Source organism: Pholis gunnellus, assembly GCF_910591455.1.
Source record: "Pholis gunnellus genome assembly, chromosome: 7".
Taxonomy (NCBI): domain Eukaryota; kingdom Metazoa; phylum Chordata; class Actinopteri; order Perciformes; family Pholidae; genus Pholis; species Pholis gunnellus.
In genome coordinates this window covers 1,168,561-1,187,208 of record NC_136533.1, presented here as the reverse complement: position 1 = coordinate 1,187,208, position 18,648 = coordinate 1,168,561, and the positions used below count along the sequence as shown (strand labels likewise).

The 18,648-nt window shown below is 43.3% G+C and overlaps 1 protein-coding gene across 1 annotated transcript in view; it reads right to left on the bottom strand.

Annotated features, from left to right (window-relative positions):
- Nucleotides 1-2,455: 2,455 nt before the first annotated feature.
- The window catches only part of immp2l (inner mitochondrial membrane peptidase subunit 2), a 93,615-nt gene continuing 77,422 nt past the window's right edge, over nucleotides 2,456-18,648 (bottom strand). Inside the window, exons 4-6 of the mRNA XM_079162843.1 lie at nucleotides 15,275-15,340; nucleotides 6,108-6,210; nucleotides 2,456-3,165 (exon numbers count right to left, since the gene is read on the bottom strand). Coding sequence (XP_079018969.1) covers nucleotides 3,040-3,165; nucleotides 6,108-6,210; nucleotides 15,275-15,340 — 295 coding nt within the window. The 3' untranslated portion in view covers nucleotides 2,456-3,039. The remainder of the gene's footprint in view (nucleotides 3,166-6,107; nucleotides 6,211-15,274; nucleotides 15,341-18,648) is intronic.

Below are 18,648 nucleotides of genomic sequence, written 5' to 3'. Positions count from 1 at the left end.
GACTTTATAACAAGTCAATAATCGTGTCTGTCTTTGGAATCGAGCCGCTGCCCTCCGGACGCATTCATTAAGACAAAGTGCTTCTGACATCAGCAGGTTTGACTCGTAGTCGGATGAAGCATCGAGTTTGCTGCCGCTTCCTCCCGGAGGTGGCCTGAGGCGACCTCGGACCAGCGGAGGTTAATTCACATCGCTCCCCTACACGCATCGGCCAAGCTCTGTTTAATATCTATTACAGGCTGCTGCATGAAACCCATTCATCCAGCGGGGCTCCGGGGCTCAGCCGTTCACAGGACTGACCCCGCACGCAGCTCCGATTAGCATAATTGCGTTTTCAAACCGGTCAAGATTGCGTTTGCGAGAGGAGCAATCAAACAGTCAAACGAGCCGTGGAGTGTTTAGAGACAGCTCTGAGATTTCATTAGGGATCCAGAATGGTGCGGGGCAGTAAATGGGGGCGAACTGCTGTAAAATGCATGAACCACGTGACATTGATGTGGGGATAAATCTCCCCCAGTGGACGATTGGTTTGATTCATTCTGACACACGAGCAGCGATCATATGTTGCTTTAGAAGGCGTCTTCAGACAAAAGGCTGTCGGGTTAACGTTGATGAAGAGAGATGATGAAGAACGGCCGCATCAGCAATACGAGAATCAGAACGAGCCGGCTTGTCCTTGAGCGTGAACGTCTTATTGACATGTGGTTTGAATTTATGATCTCATTACCTGAGGATTCATCGCTCTGACAGAAATAAATAAATAAATAATCTCCTGTGTGAAGATTTAACACACAGAGCAGATGCAGCGAGACAACAAGTCTCCGTCGGGACAGAATTATGAATAAAACCAAATATCCACTTTATCATTAAAGGAGTTATGAACCCATGAATGAGTTGGACCTTCATCAGGATTCTGTTCTAACGGCAGAAATAGAGTTTAGATAGAAAAACATCATTTGTTTAATTCGTGCCCCAATTTAAACATATTTAACGTACAGATTTTATAAATAAATATAAAACATCTTCACCTCTCTTGTGAACAATATGAATATTCAGTGCTGCTGCTTTGACCTGCTTGTTCACGCGTCGACTCGTCTAAATAAATACAGAGAGCTGAACTCCTGCATGACTGGAAGAAGTTATGTTTTATTCAGAACTAGAACAAATCTAAATTAAACTGATGAGACGTGATGAGGAATGAATGTCCTTAAATATCGTAGCTCCTGTTACATGTCATGTGATGAGCTCTTTCTCCTGCATGAAGGACCAATGAAGACGCTCAGATTCAAAAACAACAAATGTCGTCAGCAGCTTCACTGACGGAGGAAGCAAGTCTACACCTCACCACGGCAACGCCGGTATCCTAGCAGCTGCAGCGCTACAGTTGGCACGGTAACGGAGCTCAGCGACACACACACACACACACAGATACTAACACGCACACACAAACGGTGAGTGTGCTGTGTTGAGTGTGTTGTGTTGAATGTGTTGAGTGTGTTGAATGTGTTGTGTTGAGTGTGTGGTGTTGAGTGTGTTGAATGTGTTGTGTTGAGTGTGTTGTGTGTGTTGAATGTGTTGAGTGTGTTGTGTGTGTTGAATGTGTTGTGTTGAGTGTGTTGTGTGTGTTGAATGTGTTGAGTGTGTGGTGTTGAGTGTGTTGTGTGTGTTGAATGTGTTGTGTTGAGTGTGTTGTGTGTGTTGAATGTGTTGAGTGTGTGGTGTTGAGTGTGTTGTGTGTGTTGAATGTGTTGTGTTGAGTGTGTTGTGTGTGTTGAATGTGTTGAGTGTGTGGTGTTGAGTGTGTTGTGTTGAGTGTGTTGAATGTGTTGTGTGTGTTGAGTTGAGTGTGTGTTGAATGTGTTGAGTGTGTTGTGTGTGTTGAGTTGAGTATGTGTTGAATGTGTTGAGTGTGTTGAGTGTTGTGTTGAGTGTGTTGAATGTGTTGAGTTGAGTGTGTTGTGTTGAGTGTGTTGTGTTGAGTGTGTTGAATGTGTTGTGTTGTGTTGAGTGTTTTGTGTTGAGTGTGTTGAGTTGAGTGTGATGTGTTGAGTGTGTTGTGTGTGTTGAGTGTGTTGTGTTGAGTTGAATGTGTTGAGTTGAGTGTGGTGTGTTGAGTGTGTTGTGTGTGTTGAGTTGAGTGTGTGTTGAATGTGTTGAATGTGTTGTGTTGAGTGTGTTGAGTGTGTTGTGTGTGTCTGTGACTCAGCTGTGCATCAGCTCCGTTTTATCTTAAAAGCGTCTCTTTAAATAAAAACACTTGATCTGGAGTCAGCTGGTTTTCATCTTTAGTGGTTTCTCTGTAATTTAGACTCTGATCAGCTGTTGAACTCTGTTTCTCCTCAGAGCCTTTAATGAAGACGTGAATATTCATGAGCTGATCCCCCCCCCCCTCACAGGTGACAGCAACACAAACTGAAGCTCAGTGAAGAGAGATTTTTATTTTTAGATAATGACATTTGTTTTTGGCTCGTCGCACTGACGAATAATTAAATCATGAAGAGCACCGAGAGGTCCCGAACATGAGGGTTGTGTACCGACAGTAGCAATGAAAGGAACATAAAGCCATAAAGACGAACATAAATCCATAAAGACGAACATAAATCCATAAAGAGGAACATAAATCCATAAAGACGAACATAAATCCATAAAGACGAACACGGTTTTATAGAAACGTTTTCAGGATCTAAAGGTGCAGCTGGAGCGTGAAGACGTCTCCAGTCTCCGGTTTGTGAAGTTAACAACTATAATGTGGCAAAATAAAACAATAGAACAATAAATCCATATACAGTCACAGTTTACATCACAATAGTTCAACAATCTCATGACTCATCGTTTCCTCCTGAAGATGACGTTATAGAGAAAATAACGTTTGGTTTCAAAGTTCTCCAACGATCTCAGTTCAGCTGAGACGACGTGAACAGTTATAGAAAGAAAGAAAGATGGTTTCATCCCTCCTCTTCCTCTTCATCCCTCCTCTTCCTCCTCTTCCTCTTCATCCCTCCTCTTCCTCTTCATCCCTCCTCTTCCTCCTCTTCCTCTTCATCCCTCCTCTTCCTCCGTGTCCAGCGGTCCTCGGTTTGCCGGTAGAGACGCTTTGATTCGCTGCCAACGGTTCGGAGGCCAGATGATGTGAGAAGCTCGACCGTGAAGCAGCCCCACAGACACCTGGGTAAAAAAATAGATAACTGTAATAACTAATAACTGTAATAACTGTAATAATTAATAACTGTAATATCTGTAATAACTAATAACTGTAATCTGTAAGACGACTCCTGTTATCTCAAAATAAAGTCGGCGTCTCTAAGAAAACATCTTCAGACCGGCCGCAGACGGACGAGGAGGCGTTTGATTCGACCTCCCGGGGCGTCCCGACGGCTGAGGGTGGAGACGAGTTCTCAGCAAACCTCACAAACTGTCGACAGCTGCAGGTCAAGATGCAGTTTAATAACGTGAAGTAATGAAGAAGACGATTAATATTCATCTGCTGGGAGGTGAGGAGCAGGTCAGCCAGATATTAAAGAATTTTATTATGAACGTTTCATATAAACTGCTAACGGACGTTCTGATTCATCTCATTCTTTAAAATATCTTAATCTGAGAAACATGATACAAGTTGGTTATTGGTTCCTTATGTGTACTGGTTCTACAGTTCACTTTTCACTGGTTCCCTTTCCTGTTCCCTGCTTCCTTCTTTGGCTCCTTGGTTTATTCGTGGTTTCTGTCTTTGATTATTTCTCTTATGATTCATCAAATATAATTTCTTATTTCCGTCTTTGTTTGGTTCCTTGCAGCTCATTTGGTTCCCAACTCGTTCCCTATTTGCTTGTCATTTGATCTTTTCTTTGATTCCTTCTTGAATAAAGTTTCTGTATGTGGTTAAACATGCAGTTTCTGCTCCTTAAATACAATCACTCTCTTTATTACGTTAATCTTCCAACATGTTACGTTACATTTATGCCACTACAGTACTTTGTTAGGCTCAGGAAAAGATCGTCGTTTGGGTTAAAAGAAGTATGTTTGTTATGTAAAACTGTTATTTTACCAAAGTATTTATATTTAAACTCAGCAGTTTCTCTGAACATCTAATACTGAAGCAGAAGGGTTCACACTCAAGGGTTGGTTCCTTCTGCAGTGGTTACTCGTCTTGTTCCTTAGATCCCTCAATGCTTCATCCTTTTGCTCTTTAGCTCTCTGGATCTTTCTTTGGTTTCATGTTTTCCTCCTCAGCTCTTCCTTCCATTCTTTGGCTCCTTCTATGGTTCCTTGGTCCATTCTTCCTTTTTATTTGGTCTTTAGCTCCTTCAATTCTTTAGTTTCCTCATCTTCACATCTCTCAGCTCTTCCTTTGGTTCCTGATGTTGTTCTTCGGTTCTTTGGTTTAGTGGTTTCTCTTTAGGTTCTTTGGTTCTTTGGTTTCTCTTTAGCTTCACTGGTTCTTTGGTTCATCCTTCAGTTCCTAGTTTTTCTCTTGAGCACTGGTTCACTGGTTCCTTCCTGTGTTAATGTGCACATCAGGATGAGTATTGAGCTCTGAGAGGTAGAAACCTCAGAATCACTGGTATTGATCTACAACCCCCTCTTTAATAGGCCATAAACCTCACACAGCGTGAGATCGACCAACATGCGATCTTATCTGTTTATTGCATTCAGAGTTTTCCTCCATTTCACATGATTTTTAAAAGTTTAGGAGTTTTTGTTTTAACCTCTCAACAATACAAACTTTGAGAAAAGACAAACTCCCCAGAGTTCCTCTACATACTGTATGTAGTGATGGAGGGTGTTTGTTTTGGGCTCTTTCTGATCGAGCTATAGTGCATCATCTGTGAGAGCTGATGAGAGTCTTGTGTGGCAGCAAACACTGCAGGCATTATTCAAATGAGACCTCCTCCTCGCTGGATGGGATCCATCCTGAATTCTCCCCTTTGATTTAACGTTTCTTTAGTCGCGTTCGTCCTGGGGTCAATGTTTGATGGTGACATTAAACTGTCAGATGTGAGTCCGTAGTGCGACGTGACGTTTTCCTCCCAATAAAAAAAGAAACATTACGTTGAGATTCCGCCGCCATTCAGAGTACGAAGAACTCGATGTGATGCTGTGAAGAGCGTGTGATGGTGATTCAACCGCACTTTAAAACAAACATTTACACCAGCTGGTAAAAGTTTCCTATGATTTACAGCACAAATGATATATGAAAGTGTAAAGGTGACCTGGTTCCTCTCTTTGGTTTTTAATGAAATAGTGAAACAGGTCTGGTGTCTCGTTGACGGGATTCGTCCTGTTCCAGAGCAACTTGTGTGAAAACGTTAACGTAAATGTTACAACATTTAAATGTTCACATCTTTAGATCTTTAGTCCGGGCCTCCACATGTTTGAGATATTTGTAACCTGAAGGCGTCGTGCACCGTTTAGATCAGCTGTTAGTAAAGTTAAGTAGTTTATGTTTTATTATCTGCTACGTTAATAAGCTGAATAAGCAACAATGTGAACCCGACCATTCAGTCCGATCGTATCTTATTTTACTGTTTACTTATTCATTACACATTTACTGTTTGATTACTTATTTATTACACTTTTTTATTTTATTTCGTCCACTTTGCTGCTGTAAATTTCCCCGCTGTGGGGATAATAAAGAATAATCTTTTCTCGTTTTGTTTTCACTAACTGTGATTATTGTGTTCTGGTTCTTCTCGTGTGTTTCCCTTTCAGTAAATAAACCCCCAAAAACATCTATAAACACTTTTTTACCTGGTAAACTCAGACTTTTTATGATGAAAATCGATAAAATGTATTATTACTGTTTGTAAGTTATTGTATGAACGGTTTCAGAGAAACGTCTCAGGAGGAAACCGTGCAGCTGGAGATCTTCTCTCCGTCCACAGCGAGCAGCACGACAACCCGAGAGGGTCGGACTACAAACGGTAGTGACGGTAGTTATAGTAGGACAAAATTATACAAAAACTTTAAAGTTAAATATTTCATATTTTGGACAACGAGATGTCTTTAGTTACGTAATTTTTGGGGGGATAAACGGTCCGTTGTATTCGTTAAACGATGGGGGTTTACGTCGTGTGTCTGCTTGGTGGTGCAACAGCAGCTTCAGTTCTCACCGGTCCGAAGCTGTTGCTGTCCAGACTGTGTCCGTGATGATCCCCCTCGATCCAGAAGTGACCGTCAGGAACTCGAACGTACCGGTTCTTGTAGCCCAGAGTTCTGAAGAGACGAGAAAGCAAACAAATATATATATAAATATATAATTTTTAAATCTAAAGATGTTAAAACAGCAGAGTTTCACAAAATCAACTAGAAATCTGCAAACTTGAAGCTACAGCAGAAGGTCCTTAAAGCTGCATTCTCTCTAGTGTCCACCAGGGGGCGACTCCTCTGGTTGTATAGAAGTCTATGAGAAAATGACTCTACTTCTCTCTTGATTTATTACCTCAGTAAACATTGTAAACATGAGTTTATGGTCTCAATCTCTAGTTTCAAGTCTTCTTCAATACAGCATGATGTTCATTTAGTAAATGATGGTCCATTTAGAGTCACACAGACCATAAAGCAGGGTTTGAAACTGTGACTTATCCAACCTGCAGTTACGGTAAAATCCCGAAAGACCTCCTGAGTCTGCTGGTAAAATCACATTTAAATATTTATGTTGTAGGCAAAATCAAGCACATCCTCATTGAGTATGCAGTAGCTACGTTAGCACGTACGTTAGCATGCGTTAGCATGCTGTGTGATCACTTGTGGCCTCTACAAACGAGCACAATCCAAAATGTATTATGCAGTCTGGTGCAGCAGTACGCAAGAGTAGCCGTGGACAGACACACACACACACACACACACACACACACACACACACACACACACACACACACACACACGTCAGATCTCATTATCTCCTGATGGAGAAAAAAATAATAATTAAAAATGCAATTTAGAGCTCAGCGCTAACATTAGCATACGCTTAATGTTCACAACGTTAAACAAGCAGGCGATGCATTGTGGGTAGGGAATGCATCTTTTTTAAATGAAAAACATAAAAGAGTTTGAAAAAAATAAATCGGTGAACTGAAGTGCTTCACTACCTTTGATAAAAGGAAATAAATGTAAGATTCAGGGAAGCAGAATTGCGTCTGAGGTCCTCGGATCAAATCTCCGGGACAATTACGTCTTTCATTTCATTATCGTTAATCATCGGCCCCCCGGCGTCACATCGCACCGCCGCCTTATCGCTCAAACAGAGATCCGATCCGAGGACACGTTCAGACTAATAAGGGTGGAGGAGGAGGTGTGTGTGTGTGTGTGTGTGTGGGGGGGGGGGGGGTAGCTGCTTCAATCAGGTCGTCATGTTTATGAGGAGAAGGTCCAACGCCCTTCATCATCGCTCTGCACCGTTATGGGCCCGTTCCAGCTCTGATTTATCATTTAAGCAGCAGAACATTGTGAGTTATGGCCGCGCTGACTTTTTAAATGGAAATTTCGTCTGCGATTCCTTAATGTGTGTGTGTGTGTGTGTGTGTGTGTGTGTGTGTGTGTGAGTGTGTGTGTGTGTGATTGTCGGTCTGACCGAAGAAGACCTTGGACACATAAATATTGATTCAGCCACAGCAGCTGAATTTACTGACTCACAAAAATAAAAAAACCAGCCGGGACCTTTACGCAGGAATAATAGAAAATAAACGAATGAGGAGAAAGGTTACGGGACTATACGACACCGATTCTCTGCTACGTTTCAGAAGGAACGGCTGTGAAATCTTCACAGAACCGGACGGTTGACTTCGCCGTGTTCAGCCCCGTCTTCAGTCCGTGACGGAGAATCCTCCCGGGTTCAGTTCAATAAATCAACCTGTGGTTAAATTCATCTCAGAAACATTCGGTTTCTCCGTTAACTCGTCTGATTTATTATAATTATGGATCGACCACTTTCTCCGTCTTCACTGGATTCTTCTTGTTTTTGATCTCAGCGCTGCTTCACAGCGTTTAAACCTGAACTAACCTCAGAGATGCTTCAGAGCTGCAGTCTAAGGAAAGAAGAAACATTCACATTCATTTAAATGAGCAGAAGGCAGATAATCCATCATCTTCCATCTCTGACCCGTTTGACCTCAAATAGAAAGTGGGTGAAATGTGAACCATGAATCTCGATATTCATCAGATTGTAATGTTTGTGTCTTCAACATAGTTTTGACGCGGGAAGTCCAGAACAATATTTTGGGGGAAGTGTTTACATTTTCGGCAGGAAACTGCCAAAATCTGTCACGGACTCTGAATAACCAAGTTATGTTGAATGAACACATGAAACCCGATGCTTATTGGATGTGAGTGAAGTAAACTTTAAGGTTTAGCGTGCAGGATTTAGTGGCGTCTAACTGGAACTCCTCCCGAGTGTCAAGTGTAGGCTTTACCAAAACCAATGAAAATATTCAAGTAAAGTACAAGTACCTCCAATTTGTACTTAATCACAGTACTTGAGTGAATATACTTAGTTACCTTCCAACACTTTTTACTTTTAAAACACGAGGATTGAACACCGTGTGGATTCAGCATCTTCTGTCTTATTATGTTTTTATGAACACGTGTTTGAAACTTTTCCGATGTCTTAAAAACATGGTCGTCGCCATCTTGGATTACAGCGGTTGCCATGTTGTTGTTTTTTGCAACCAGTGAACAGGAAGTGACCATATCTGGACTGAGGAGGAGTGACGTAGAGACCTGTCAATCACTGTGTAGCCCCGCCCCTAAAGCATCCCCTGCTTTATGGTCTGTGTGACTCTAAATGGACCATCATTTACTAAATGAACATCATGCTGTATTGAAGAAGACTTGAAACTAGAGATTGAGACCATAAACTCATGTTTACAATGTTTACTGAGGTAATAAATCAAGAGAGAAGTAGAGTCATTTTCTCATAGACTTCTATACAACCAGAGGAGTCGCCCCCTGGTGGACACTAGAGAGAATGCAGCTTTAACACATGAAGCTTTAGCTTCACTTCTCGTCCTCCACGGACGCTTCAAAGAGCTTCCAGATGCTACACGTTGCCTCATCAAGAAGTGTGTTTCTACTGAATCTGGACACACACACACGCACACACACATCTTCTTTCATCAGTGTTAACAGCAGCTGATGAATGTTTCAGAGGTAGAAAGGTGTTTAATGAGGCAGAGGTGGACAGCTGCTGACGGCTCCACACACTGGATTAAGAGGCTCAGACCTGCTCTGACCTGAGTGTGTGTGTGTGTGTGTGTGTGTGTGTGTGTGACTGACATGTGCTCCTGAAGGCTGATGCTGATCATCATATCTCTTGGATTGAAGCTGTCATCCCGTCACTGTTTATTATCTCTGAATTTGTCCGTTTTCATGCAGAGTTTTGAGTTTTTCTTCTAGATTTTCCTCCCGACGTGTCTGAACGATCCTCTCTGACATCAGCTGATGTTCACGACAGACATCGCTCGGCTTAACGGGATGAAAATATGTGGCGTGAATATATATATTATATATATTTATATATTGAGAGATTTACTGGCGAGTGGATTTCATCACGCATGAAGTCCAGAGTTGATGTAAAGTACCAACACTAACGGGGTCGAGGGTTCAGTTCAGTATGAAAAACATGTGAACGAATGCCGGCCGACTGAATACTTTTGGACTGTTTTGAAGACAAAACGAGGCATTTGAAGGCATCACTAAAACAGACCAATCAACAATATAAAGAATATGGATAACACACAAAATCATTTTGAGGAATATTACGGTTTATTACTGTTTTGTAGGTTTAGCTATGAACGCTGGATGAAAACAGCCTCGTGTAGTTTAGTCTTGTTTTAACAACGTTAACCACGAGTTTAAAGCTGCGACCGTCTCATGAAACATGATGTGAGAACGCACTGAAGTTATACGGGAACATTGCTTTTGTAGGATTAAGGGCTAAAATGACTTACGACTTCTTTCTCTTTTGGTTTTTGTTTCCTGCTGAATGTCCATTCTGTGGCGATCAGGATAAGAGTAAACGTTCAATAAAAACTCATCCGGATACGTTGGACAAAGAACATCTGCATCACTCCGACTGATGCAGATGTTTCAGCCGCGACCACAACAAGCCAAACACAGGCTTCGTTGATAATGTGCGACCATTCGCCGATGACGTTGTGTTGTATCACTGAAAGACAACGTGTTGACTTCGGCTGTGAGAACTTCACCAAATTCAACTTGGGTTCCAGTTTTTCTGTCAGGATTTTGATGAAAACCTGCAGAAGATGAAGCAGCCAGCTTCTCTCATGTGTTCACAGATGAAGTTCATTAAACGCTCTGGAGGACCTTCAGCACGGTTCTGTGAGTGAAGCTGAGAACTTGATGTTCCTTCAGGTTCTGTGTTCTTGTGTCCGTCACTCTGTTGGCGTCGGAGTGACTTCCTGCTGGAAGGAGACTCGTGTAAACGGCTCAACAGACAAATAAACTTTATTTACGAGTTTCCATTAGTTCATTGAACATTCTGCTGCTCGGTGACACGATGTCGGGAGATTTACGTTTTGGAGATGAATCTGTAACACAATCCTCTCTCCCTCTCTCTCTCTCTGTCTTTCTCTCTCTCTTGTCTCTCTCCCTCCCTCTCTGTCTCTCCCTCTCTGTCTTTCTCTCTCTCTTGTCTCTCTCCCTCTCTCTCTGTCTCTCCCTCTCTTTCTGTCTCTCTCTCTCTCTGAAATGAAAAGCGGAGCTATGATTCATGGCGGCCGGCGTCGTAGGCTCCGCCTCCTCCTCCAGCCCATCACAGGCCCGTTAATGATGACCCCCCCACAGCCGGTGACCTGTGGACACCAGACGCTGTCGGGATGAATCGCACGATGACGGCGTGTTTTCATGAAACTGAACACGACTCTGAGGGTCTGAAGACTCGTCACGTCCTCCACGAGGTCTCATGTGTTTCCTGGTTCAGTTCTGATGCTTCATGTTCTGCTACACGACCTCAGGATTTTATCCTGAGACGCCTGAAGCGTAGTTTAGAGTCTAATTTCAGAGTTTGTGCCAAAAGTTTGGTGTTCTGATTAAAAGGTAGAAATGAAAGAGACTGCTGATTGGACAGAGAGACAGACTCTTTGTATTAATAAAAAAATAAATGAAACCCACCTGTCCAACAATCAGATGGTGAGTTTTGAGGCTCGCTCATGTTCTCCTGCTGAGTCTCATTATCTGAACTGTGGAGCTCATTTCCTCCAGAGAACAGGCTCACACACACACACACACACACACAGAATATAAATACCTATCTGCTCCCTGATGCTCTTAATGTCTGTTCAAATGTAATTCAGGAACCAATTTTCAAGCCAACATTAAGCTCTGAAGAGTTAAAAATGCTCCAGTGAAGTCGGCTTCAGAGCACTCACACTGACCTCACACTGACCTCACACTGACCTCACACTGATCTCGCACTGATCTCTCACTGATCTCGCACTGACCTCGCACTGATCTCGCACTGACCTCACACTGACCTCGCACTGACCTCGCACTGACCTCACACTGACCTCACACTGACCTCGCACTGACCTTGCACTGACCTCACACTGATCTCGCACTGATCTCGCACTGACCTCGCACTGACCTCACACTGACCTCGCACTGATCTCTCACTGATCTCGTACTGACCTCACACTGACCTCACACTGATCTCGCACTGACCTCGCACTGACCTCTCACTGATCTCGTACTGACCTCACACTGATCTCGCACTGATCTCTTACTGATCTCTCACTGATCTCGCACTGACCTCGCACTGACCTCACACTGACCTCTCACAGATCTCGCACTGACCTCACACTGACCTCACACTGACCTCACACTGATCTCGCACTGACCTCGCACTGACCTTGCACTGACCTCTCACTGATCTCGTACTGACCTCACACTGATCTCGCACTGATCTCTCACTGATCTCTCACTGATCTCGCACTGACCTCGCACTGACCTCACACTGACCTCTCACAGATCTCGCACTGACCTCACACTGACCTCACACTGACCTCACACTGATCTCGCACTGACCTCGCACTGATCTCTCACTGACCTCTCACTGATCTCGTACTGACCTCACACTGATCTCGCACTGATCTCTCACTGATCTCTCACTGATCTCGCACTGACCTCGCACTGACCTCACACTGACCTCTCACAGATCTCGCACTGACCTCACACTGACCTCACACTGACCTCACACTGATCTCGCACTGACCTCGCACTGACCTCTCACTGATCTCGCACTGACCTCACACTGACCTCGCACTGACCTCGCACTGATCTCTCACTGACCTCGCACTGATCTCTCACTGACCTCTCACTGATCTCGCACTGACCTCACACTGACCTCGCACTGATCTCGCACTGACCTCGCACTGATCTCTCACTGATCTCTCACTGATCTCTCACTGATCTCGTACTGACCTCACACTGACCTCGCACTGATCTCTCACTGACCTCTCACTGACCTCTCACTGATCTCGTACTGACCTCACACTGATCTCGCACTGATCTCTCACTGATCTCTCACTGATCTCTCACTGATCTCTCACTGATCTCGCACTGATCTCTCACTGATCTCGTACTGACCTCACACTGACCTCGCACTGATCTCTCACTGATCTCTCACTGACCTCACACTGACCTCTCACGGGGGAAATCACAAAGAAACATTCATTTTTAGAAACACTTCCAGAGCTGGAAACCTGTGTTTCTTGGAGGAGCTTTTATAAAAACCAAATCTGGAATCAGATGAGTGATGAGAGTCAGTCAGTATGTGACGAGAACATGTTGGTGTTTCATGAATATTTGGCACTTCACAGTTACTATGTTTACATTGAATTAATCAGATTATGACAATATTCTCAATTGGGTATTTAGAATGATGATAATCTAAGACATGTGGAACATGTTGATATTATTTTAGAAGCATTTTTTTGTCATGTAAACAGCAAACGTGTCCTCACACAACGGTTCTTATATCTCATGAAAAAGTTACTCCTCATTTTTCGTGCGTTTTCCTACAAAAGTCCAGCATCACGTGTCCATTTCAGCTCGTTACACAAATACGGTCTTTTCAAAATAAACTTCCTCGTTACATGAATACAGTCTTTTCAAAATAAACTTCCTCGTTACACGAATACGTTTGTTTCTAAATAAACTTCTGTCTTCACAGGAAACTCAGTTTGCTTTAGGAAACATGTTTAGCTCGGTTAAGGTTAAGGAACAGATCGTGGTTTGGGTCAACAAAGCTACGGAAGTGTTGTTACTGAAATACACGAGTTACGTGACTAAAACATCAACGTTGACTTCACGTTTCACACGGTGAACAAACGGCGGTCAAATCAATTAGAAACATATGCTGCATTTAAACGTGAATTAAGTTGCACTGAATGTAAATAACACTTCTTAGTTTGATCACTTGATGAACTACTTGACCTGCAATAATTACTGGAGAACGTTTAGTTGATGAGGTACCCCCCCGGCATCACCTCTGATTAGTTTCCTGTGAGATTCCTTTGTTGTAATTCCGTCTGTTTGTCGGTCTGGCTGCATGCAGTTGTTTCCGATTTAATAAATAAAATAATAAATAAATAAAAAAAGGAAATAAAAAAAGATTTCTACCGAGCTCTCAGACGTTTTTGACGTGTTGGTTTCATGGTGCGCTGCACCAAAAAATCCTTTCCTGTAATTTGTTCGCCCGCCTGACAAACACAAACCATCGGCCAACTTTAAAATCTGCTTTTTGTCGTCAGCGAGAGTCTGTTTGTTCAGCCGTGCAGAGGAAACCGGCGTTATTAACGGGACAAAGTCTCGCTTCTTGTACACGACAAACTGCTGAAGGTCACCTCAAAAAAACGAGAAAAGAAAAGAGAAGAACAGCTGACGACATTGAACTTTGTGTGAAGTGTCTCAGCCATGAAGAGTCCTGGAGGCTGTTCCAGTTTACTGGATCAATAAATGACTTAAATCCATCATTTAAAAGAGGACTGATCTAAATATATACAATAACAAAAAGTATCAAAATCAGAGATCCAGAGTCCTTTTTATTCCACAAATTCTTCTTCTTTGTCAAAACCTGCCGCCTACATTACCCATGATGCAACTCCCATTACGCTAGCAGAGGACTGGTAAGATTGCTTCTATCTGAATCCAGACCTACGATTTCTGTTTTCACTGCGAGTCTTCAGACCGAACCAACGCTGACTTCTATTGGACAATATATCCCAGAAATAATTGCAATAAACAATATTATTGATATAATGATAATATGATTGCGTAATAGTGCAAGTAAAGCCTTTCAAAGGGCTTTGGATGCTAGCTTGTATTTGTTTCCTCATTCCACAGCGTCAGGAGGAGCATCTCAACGCTGATAGGCTATCGCGCCGCAGCGTCACGCCATTTTTTTCGCCATTTTTTCGCCCGAGTTGAAAAAATGTCAACTCACACGAAAGCCGCAAAATTCGCACTATTCGCTTCAATTGCGCTGTGCCATCGCGAATTAGTGTCACTCCGGTCTCATCGCGTCTGTGCAGAGACTTTGTATATAAACTACTCACGCGAATAATTTGCACCACGTTTGGCATTAGTAGAATACTTCTGTGTGTTGGTTAAAGCGTAAAATATATCCCGTATTTAGGCCGAGTCTACACGTTTACAGATCATTTTTTGCGTTTCTTTAAAAGCTGCATTCTCTCTAGTGTCCACCAGGGGGCGACTCCTCTGGTTGTATAGAAGTCTATGAGAAAATGACTCTACTTCTCTCTTGATTTATTACCTCAGTAAACATTGTAAACATGAGTTTATGGTCTCAATCTCTAGTTTCAAGTCTTCTTCAATACAGCATGATGTTCATTTAGTAAATGATGGTCCATTTAGAGTCACACAGACCATAAAGCAGGGGATGCTTTAGGGGCGGGGCTACACAGTGATTGACAGGTCTCTACCAGAGACGTATACGGCGTCTCTACGTCACTTTTCTTTTGACCACCAGGTGAGTTAATCTGATCCTCTGAAGCCTGAAACCATTAGACGACTAACAGCTGTTCTAACAGGCTGCTGCTTCACATCAACAGGAAGCTTTGAGTTCATTACAACATGAAGGTGATATTCAAGAGATCTGCTCCTTTCATCAGACTGTTAGTGAGGCTTTGTTGCTGCAGGAGGAGGAGGAGGAGGAGGAGGAGATGAAGGGGGAGGAGAGAGGACTGAGGACGAGCGAGGAGGGAAGAGGAGAGAAGAGGAGGAGGGAGGAGGAGCTTCCTACCTGATGAAGTCTCCCTCCAGGCCGATGACCCTCTTGATGATCTTCTGTTGAGGGTTCTTGGGGGACCTGAGGGAACAACACTCCACACATTAAACACATTAAACACATTAGTTTGGGTTTGATGCTTATTGACTCATATATACATATATAAATATACATATATACATATATTTATATGTATATATATATGAGGATCATAAGGGTGAAGAGTCTGTACATCCAGAGGACTACGGACCAGATACTGGTCTGTAGACTCGATCACAGTCATGAATGTGTGTTCTGCTGCACTTTAGGTCATTTACTTCATTATAACAACAATAATCGTCTTTATTCATAGAACTTGTTGAAACAAAGTTACAGAATGCTTCACACAGCAAGCAAAGAACATATAAAACAATATAATACACTTAAATATGAACATCCTCTTCCTCCTCTTCACCCCCCCCCCCCCCCCCCCCCCCCCCCCCCCCCCCCCGTTGCCGTGGGGATACAGGGGGATCATGACTGACAGCTCACTAAGCCAATCGGATTCACCCCGAGCTGTAGAGCTGATCACTCATTGGCCGGTCTCTGGGGAACTGGAACGTATCAATGTGTGTGTGTGTGTGTGTAGGTGTGTGTGTGTGTGTGTGTGTAGGTGTGTGTGTGTGTAATAGAGTGATGGATGATCTCCTCTCCAACAGCAGAGGAGAAGAAGGATGGAGGAACGACAAACACGTCACATCATTCACTCCTCCTCCATCTCTCTCTCCATCTCTCTCTCCCTCTCTCTCTCTCTCTCTCTCTCTCTCCCTCTCTCCCTCCCTCTCCCTCTCTCTCTCCCTCCCTCTCTCCCTCTCTCTCTCTCTCTCTCTCCCTCCCTCTCTCCCTCTCCCTCTCTCTCCCTCTCTCTCCCTCCCTCCCTCAGTCTCTACCAGAGTGTGTCTCTCTCCACGTCTGTGTCGCTGTTCAGAGGAAACGAGAGCTTCTTGGAGATACTCAAGGAAAAACGGGAAAATATCTGCTGCTGGATGTTAACATGCAGCGCTGCACGCCTTAAACCACACACACACACACACACACACACACACACACACACACACACACACAGCTGCAGCCATGCCAGGACTACCTGCTGAATATCTGCTGCTGCTGCATGGAACGTGAAGGACAGAGCTGCTACTGGTGAGTGTTTCAGCTGTACCACTCTGTGTGTGTGTGTGTGTGTGTGTGGGGAGGACTGCGGTAGTCCTTCAGCCTGTTCTGACAGCTGAGAGGAGAAATAAAAACAGGAGGCTTTGGTGTGTGTGTGTGTGTGTGTGTATGTGTGTGTGTGTGTGTGTGTGTGGGGGGGGGGGCTGATTATTTTGTCGCAGGTTGTTGAGATGCGTTCGAGGACGCTGCAGCTCCGTTCAGCTGAGAGGAGATCGGTGTCGGTCCACAGGTTCACCCTCTGGGGGGGGGGGGGGGGACCAGGTCCTAAACACGGAGACATCTCATCAACAGGCTCCGTGTCCCTCAGGGAGCCGGAGACACCGGAGACGCTTCCGGAGCGCTAACGAGGGCGGCGACGTACGAGGATAAACATGAGTCAGGACGGGGTGCAGGTCACAACACAGCCTGATCCACCAGCAACACCTCCTCTGCTCCTCTGCTCCTCTGCTCCTCTGCTCCTCTCGTCACGAACACTGAAGGTCTCTTTAAGTCACATGTTGGAGGTTTCCACCCGACTAACCGCTCAGCTCCTCAAGTCACAGTCGACGTTCAACCGTTCATTTACGTCACGTGATTTCTCATTTTGCTCCGGTTGGGCTGCACAAGTTAAATAAACAGGCCGTTGTTCAGTAATCTCATGTGATCGACAGTAACGGGAGGATTACTCATGAAAGAATGAACCTCACACGTCTGGTCTGCTCAACATGAGACAGCAACAACGTCGTTGACCTCCCTGGTTTTCCAAACAAACTTCTTCTCGTCTCTGATCGCGTCTCTGCTTCATCGCTGGGGTTGAGTCCTCTTCGTTTTTCATGCACAGAGAACTCATGTTGCATTGAAAAGCCTCCACGTCTCAGCTCACAGGACGTTTGTCAGAGAAGCTTCAGGAAGTAGAAGAAACACTGAAGTCTTAAACCAGCAGCAGCAGAGAGCGACACCGACTCACTGGACGACGTATAAACGGCACGACGTCTTAAGGACGTTTCATTTTACGTGAAACTCCAAAGAACAACAACACTGAGTTCGGTTTAGGCAGAACATCACGCTGGGCTTAAAATAAGTACTTAAACTAAGCAGAACAACGTAATCTAAGAAACATCCCCGACGTAACTTCAAAATAACTTCACAACACTTTGGGACACGAACACCGGTCTCCTGATGAAAGTCCTGTGTTTGTTATAAGTAGTCGAACACGTTTTATAACACGTCACTTCCTCTGAGTGCAGCAAATGATCCAGGTTTTCAGCTGCATTCTCTCTAGTGTCCACCAGGGGGCGACTCCTCTGGTTGTATAGAAGTCTATGAGAAAATGACTCTACTTCTCTCTTGATTTATTACCTCAGTAAACATTGTAAACATGAGTTTATGGTCTCAATCTCTAGTTTCAAGTCTTCTTCAATACAGCATGATGTTCATTTAGTACATGATGGTCCATTTAGAGTCACACAGACCATAAAGCAGGGGATGCTTTAGGGGCGGGGCTACACAGTGATTGACAGGTCTCTACGTCGCTCCTCCTCAGTCCACATGTGGTCACTTCCTGTTCACTGGTTGCTAAAAAACCAAGATGGCGACACTACAACACTAAAGTAGCGCTCATGTTACTGTATCATTAAAATGATAACATAACACCGTTCTTCATAGTGAATACTTTAAATACCTACAGTAGTCAGTATTACCACTTATAATATAATATCTCTAAATAAACAGAACATTTGAAGTATTTTACTTTTACTTCACTTAATTATCTGAATATATTTTCATCAACCAGCCGGAGCCAGATCGTTGAAAAATGAAAAATGAATTCATAATTTGCTTTCCTCTGCCAGGAATAAAGTAAAGTAAATGAATTTAAAATGAGATTACATTTAGAATTAGATCTTAAACTTAAGTCTAAAAATCTAAAAGTATCCACCTTTTAAAAAGCCACTAACTTTGAATTATAAAACGTAAACTGCACTTATTAAGTAACTGATGGTCGTTTTTCATTGTCTATTAATTCTGTCCATCAGTGTTTCCCAAACTAAAACCAGAACGAGAGAATTTAGACTTAATTACCTTTTAAAACGTACTCAAACCAATTAATCTATTTACTAAATAATTGAAAACTAATTGATTTAATCTTTGCAGCTCTGATATTAAAGCAAAGCTTCAAACGTCTGAAAGTCTCGATCACGTCT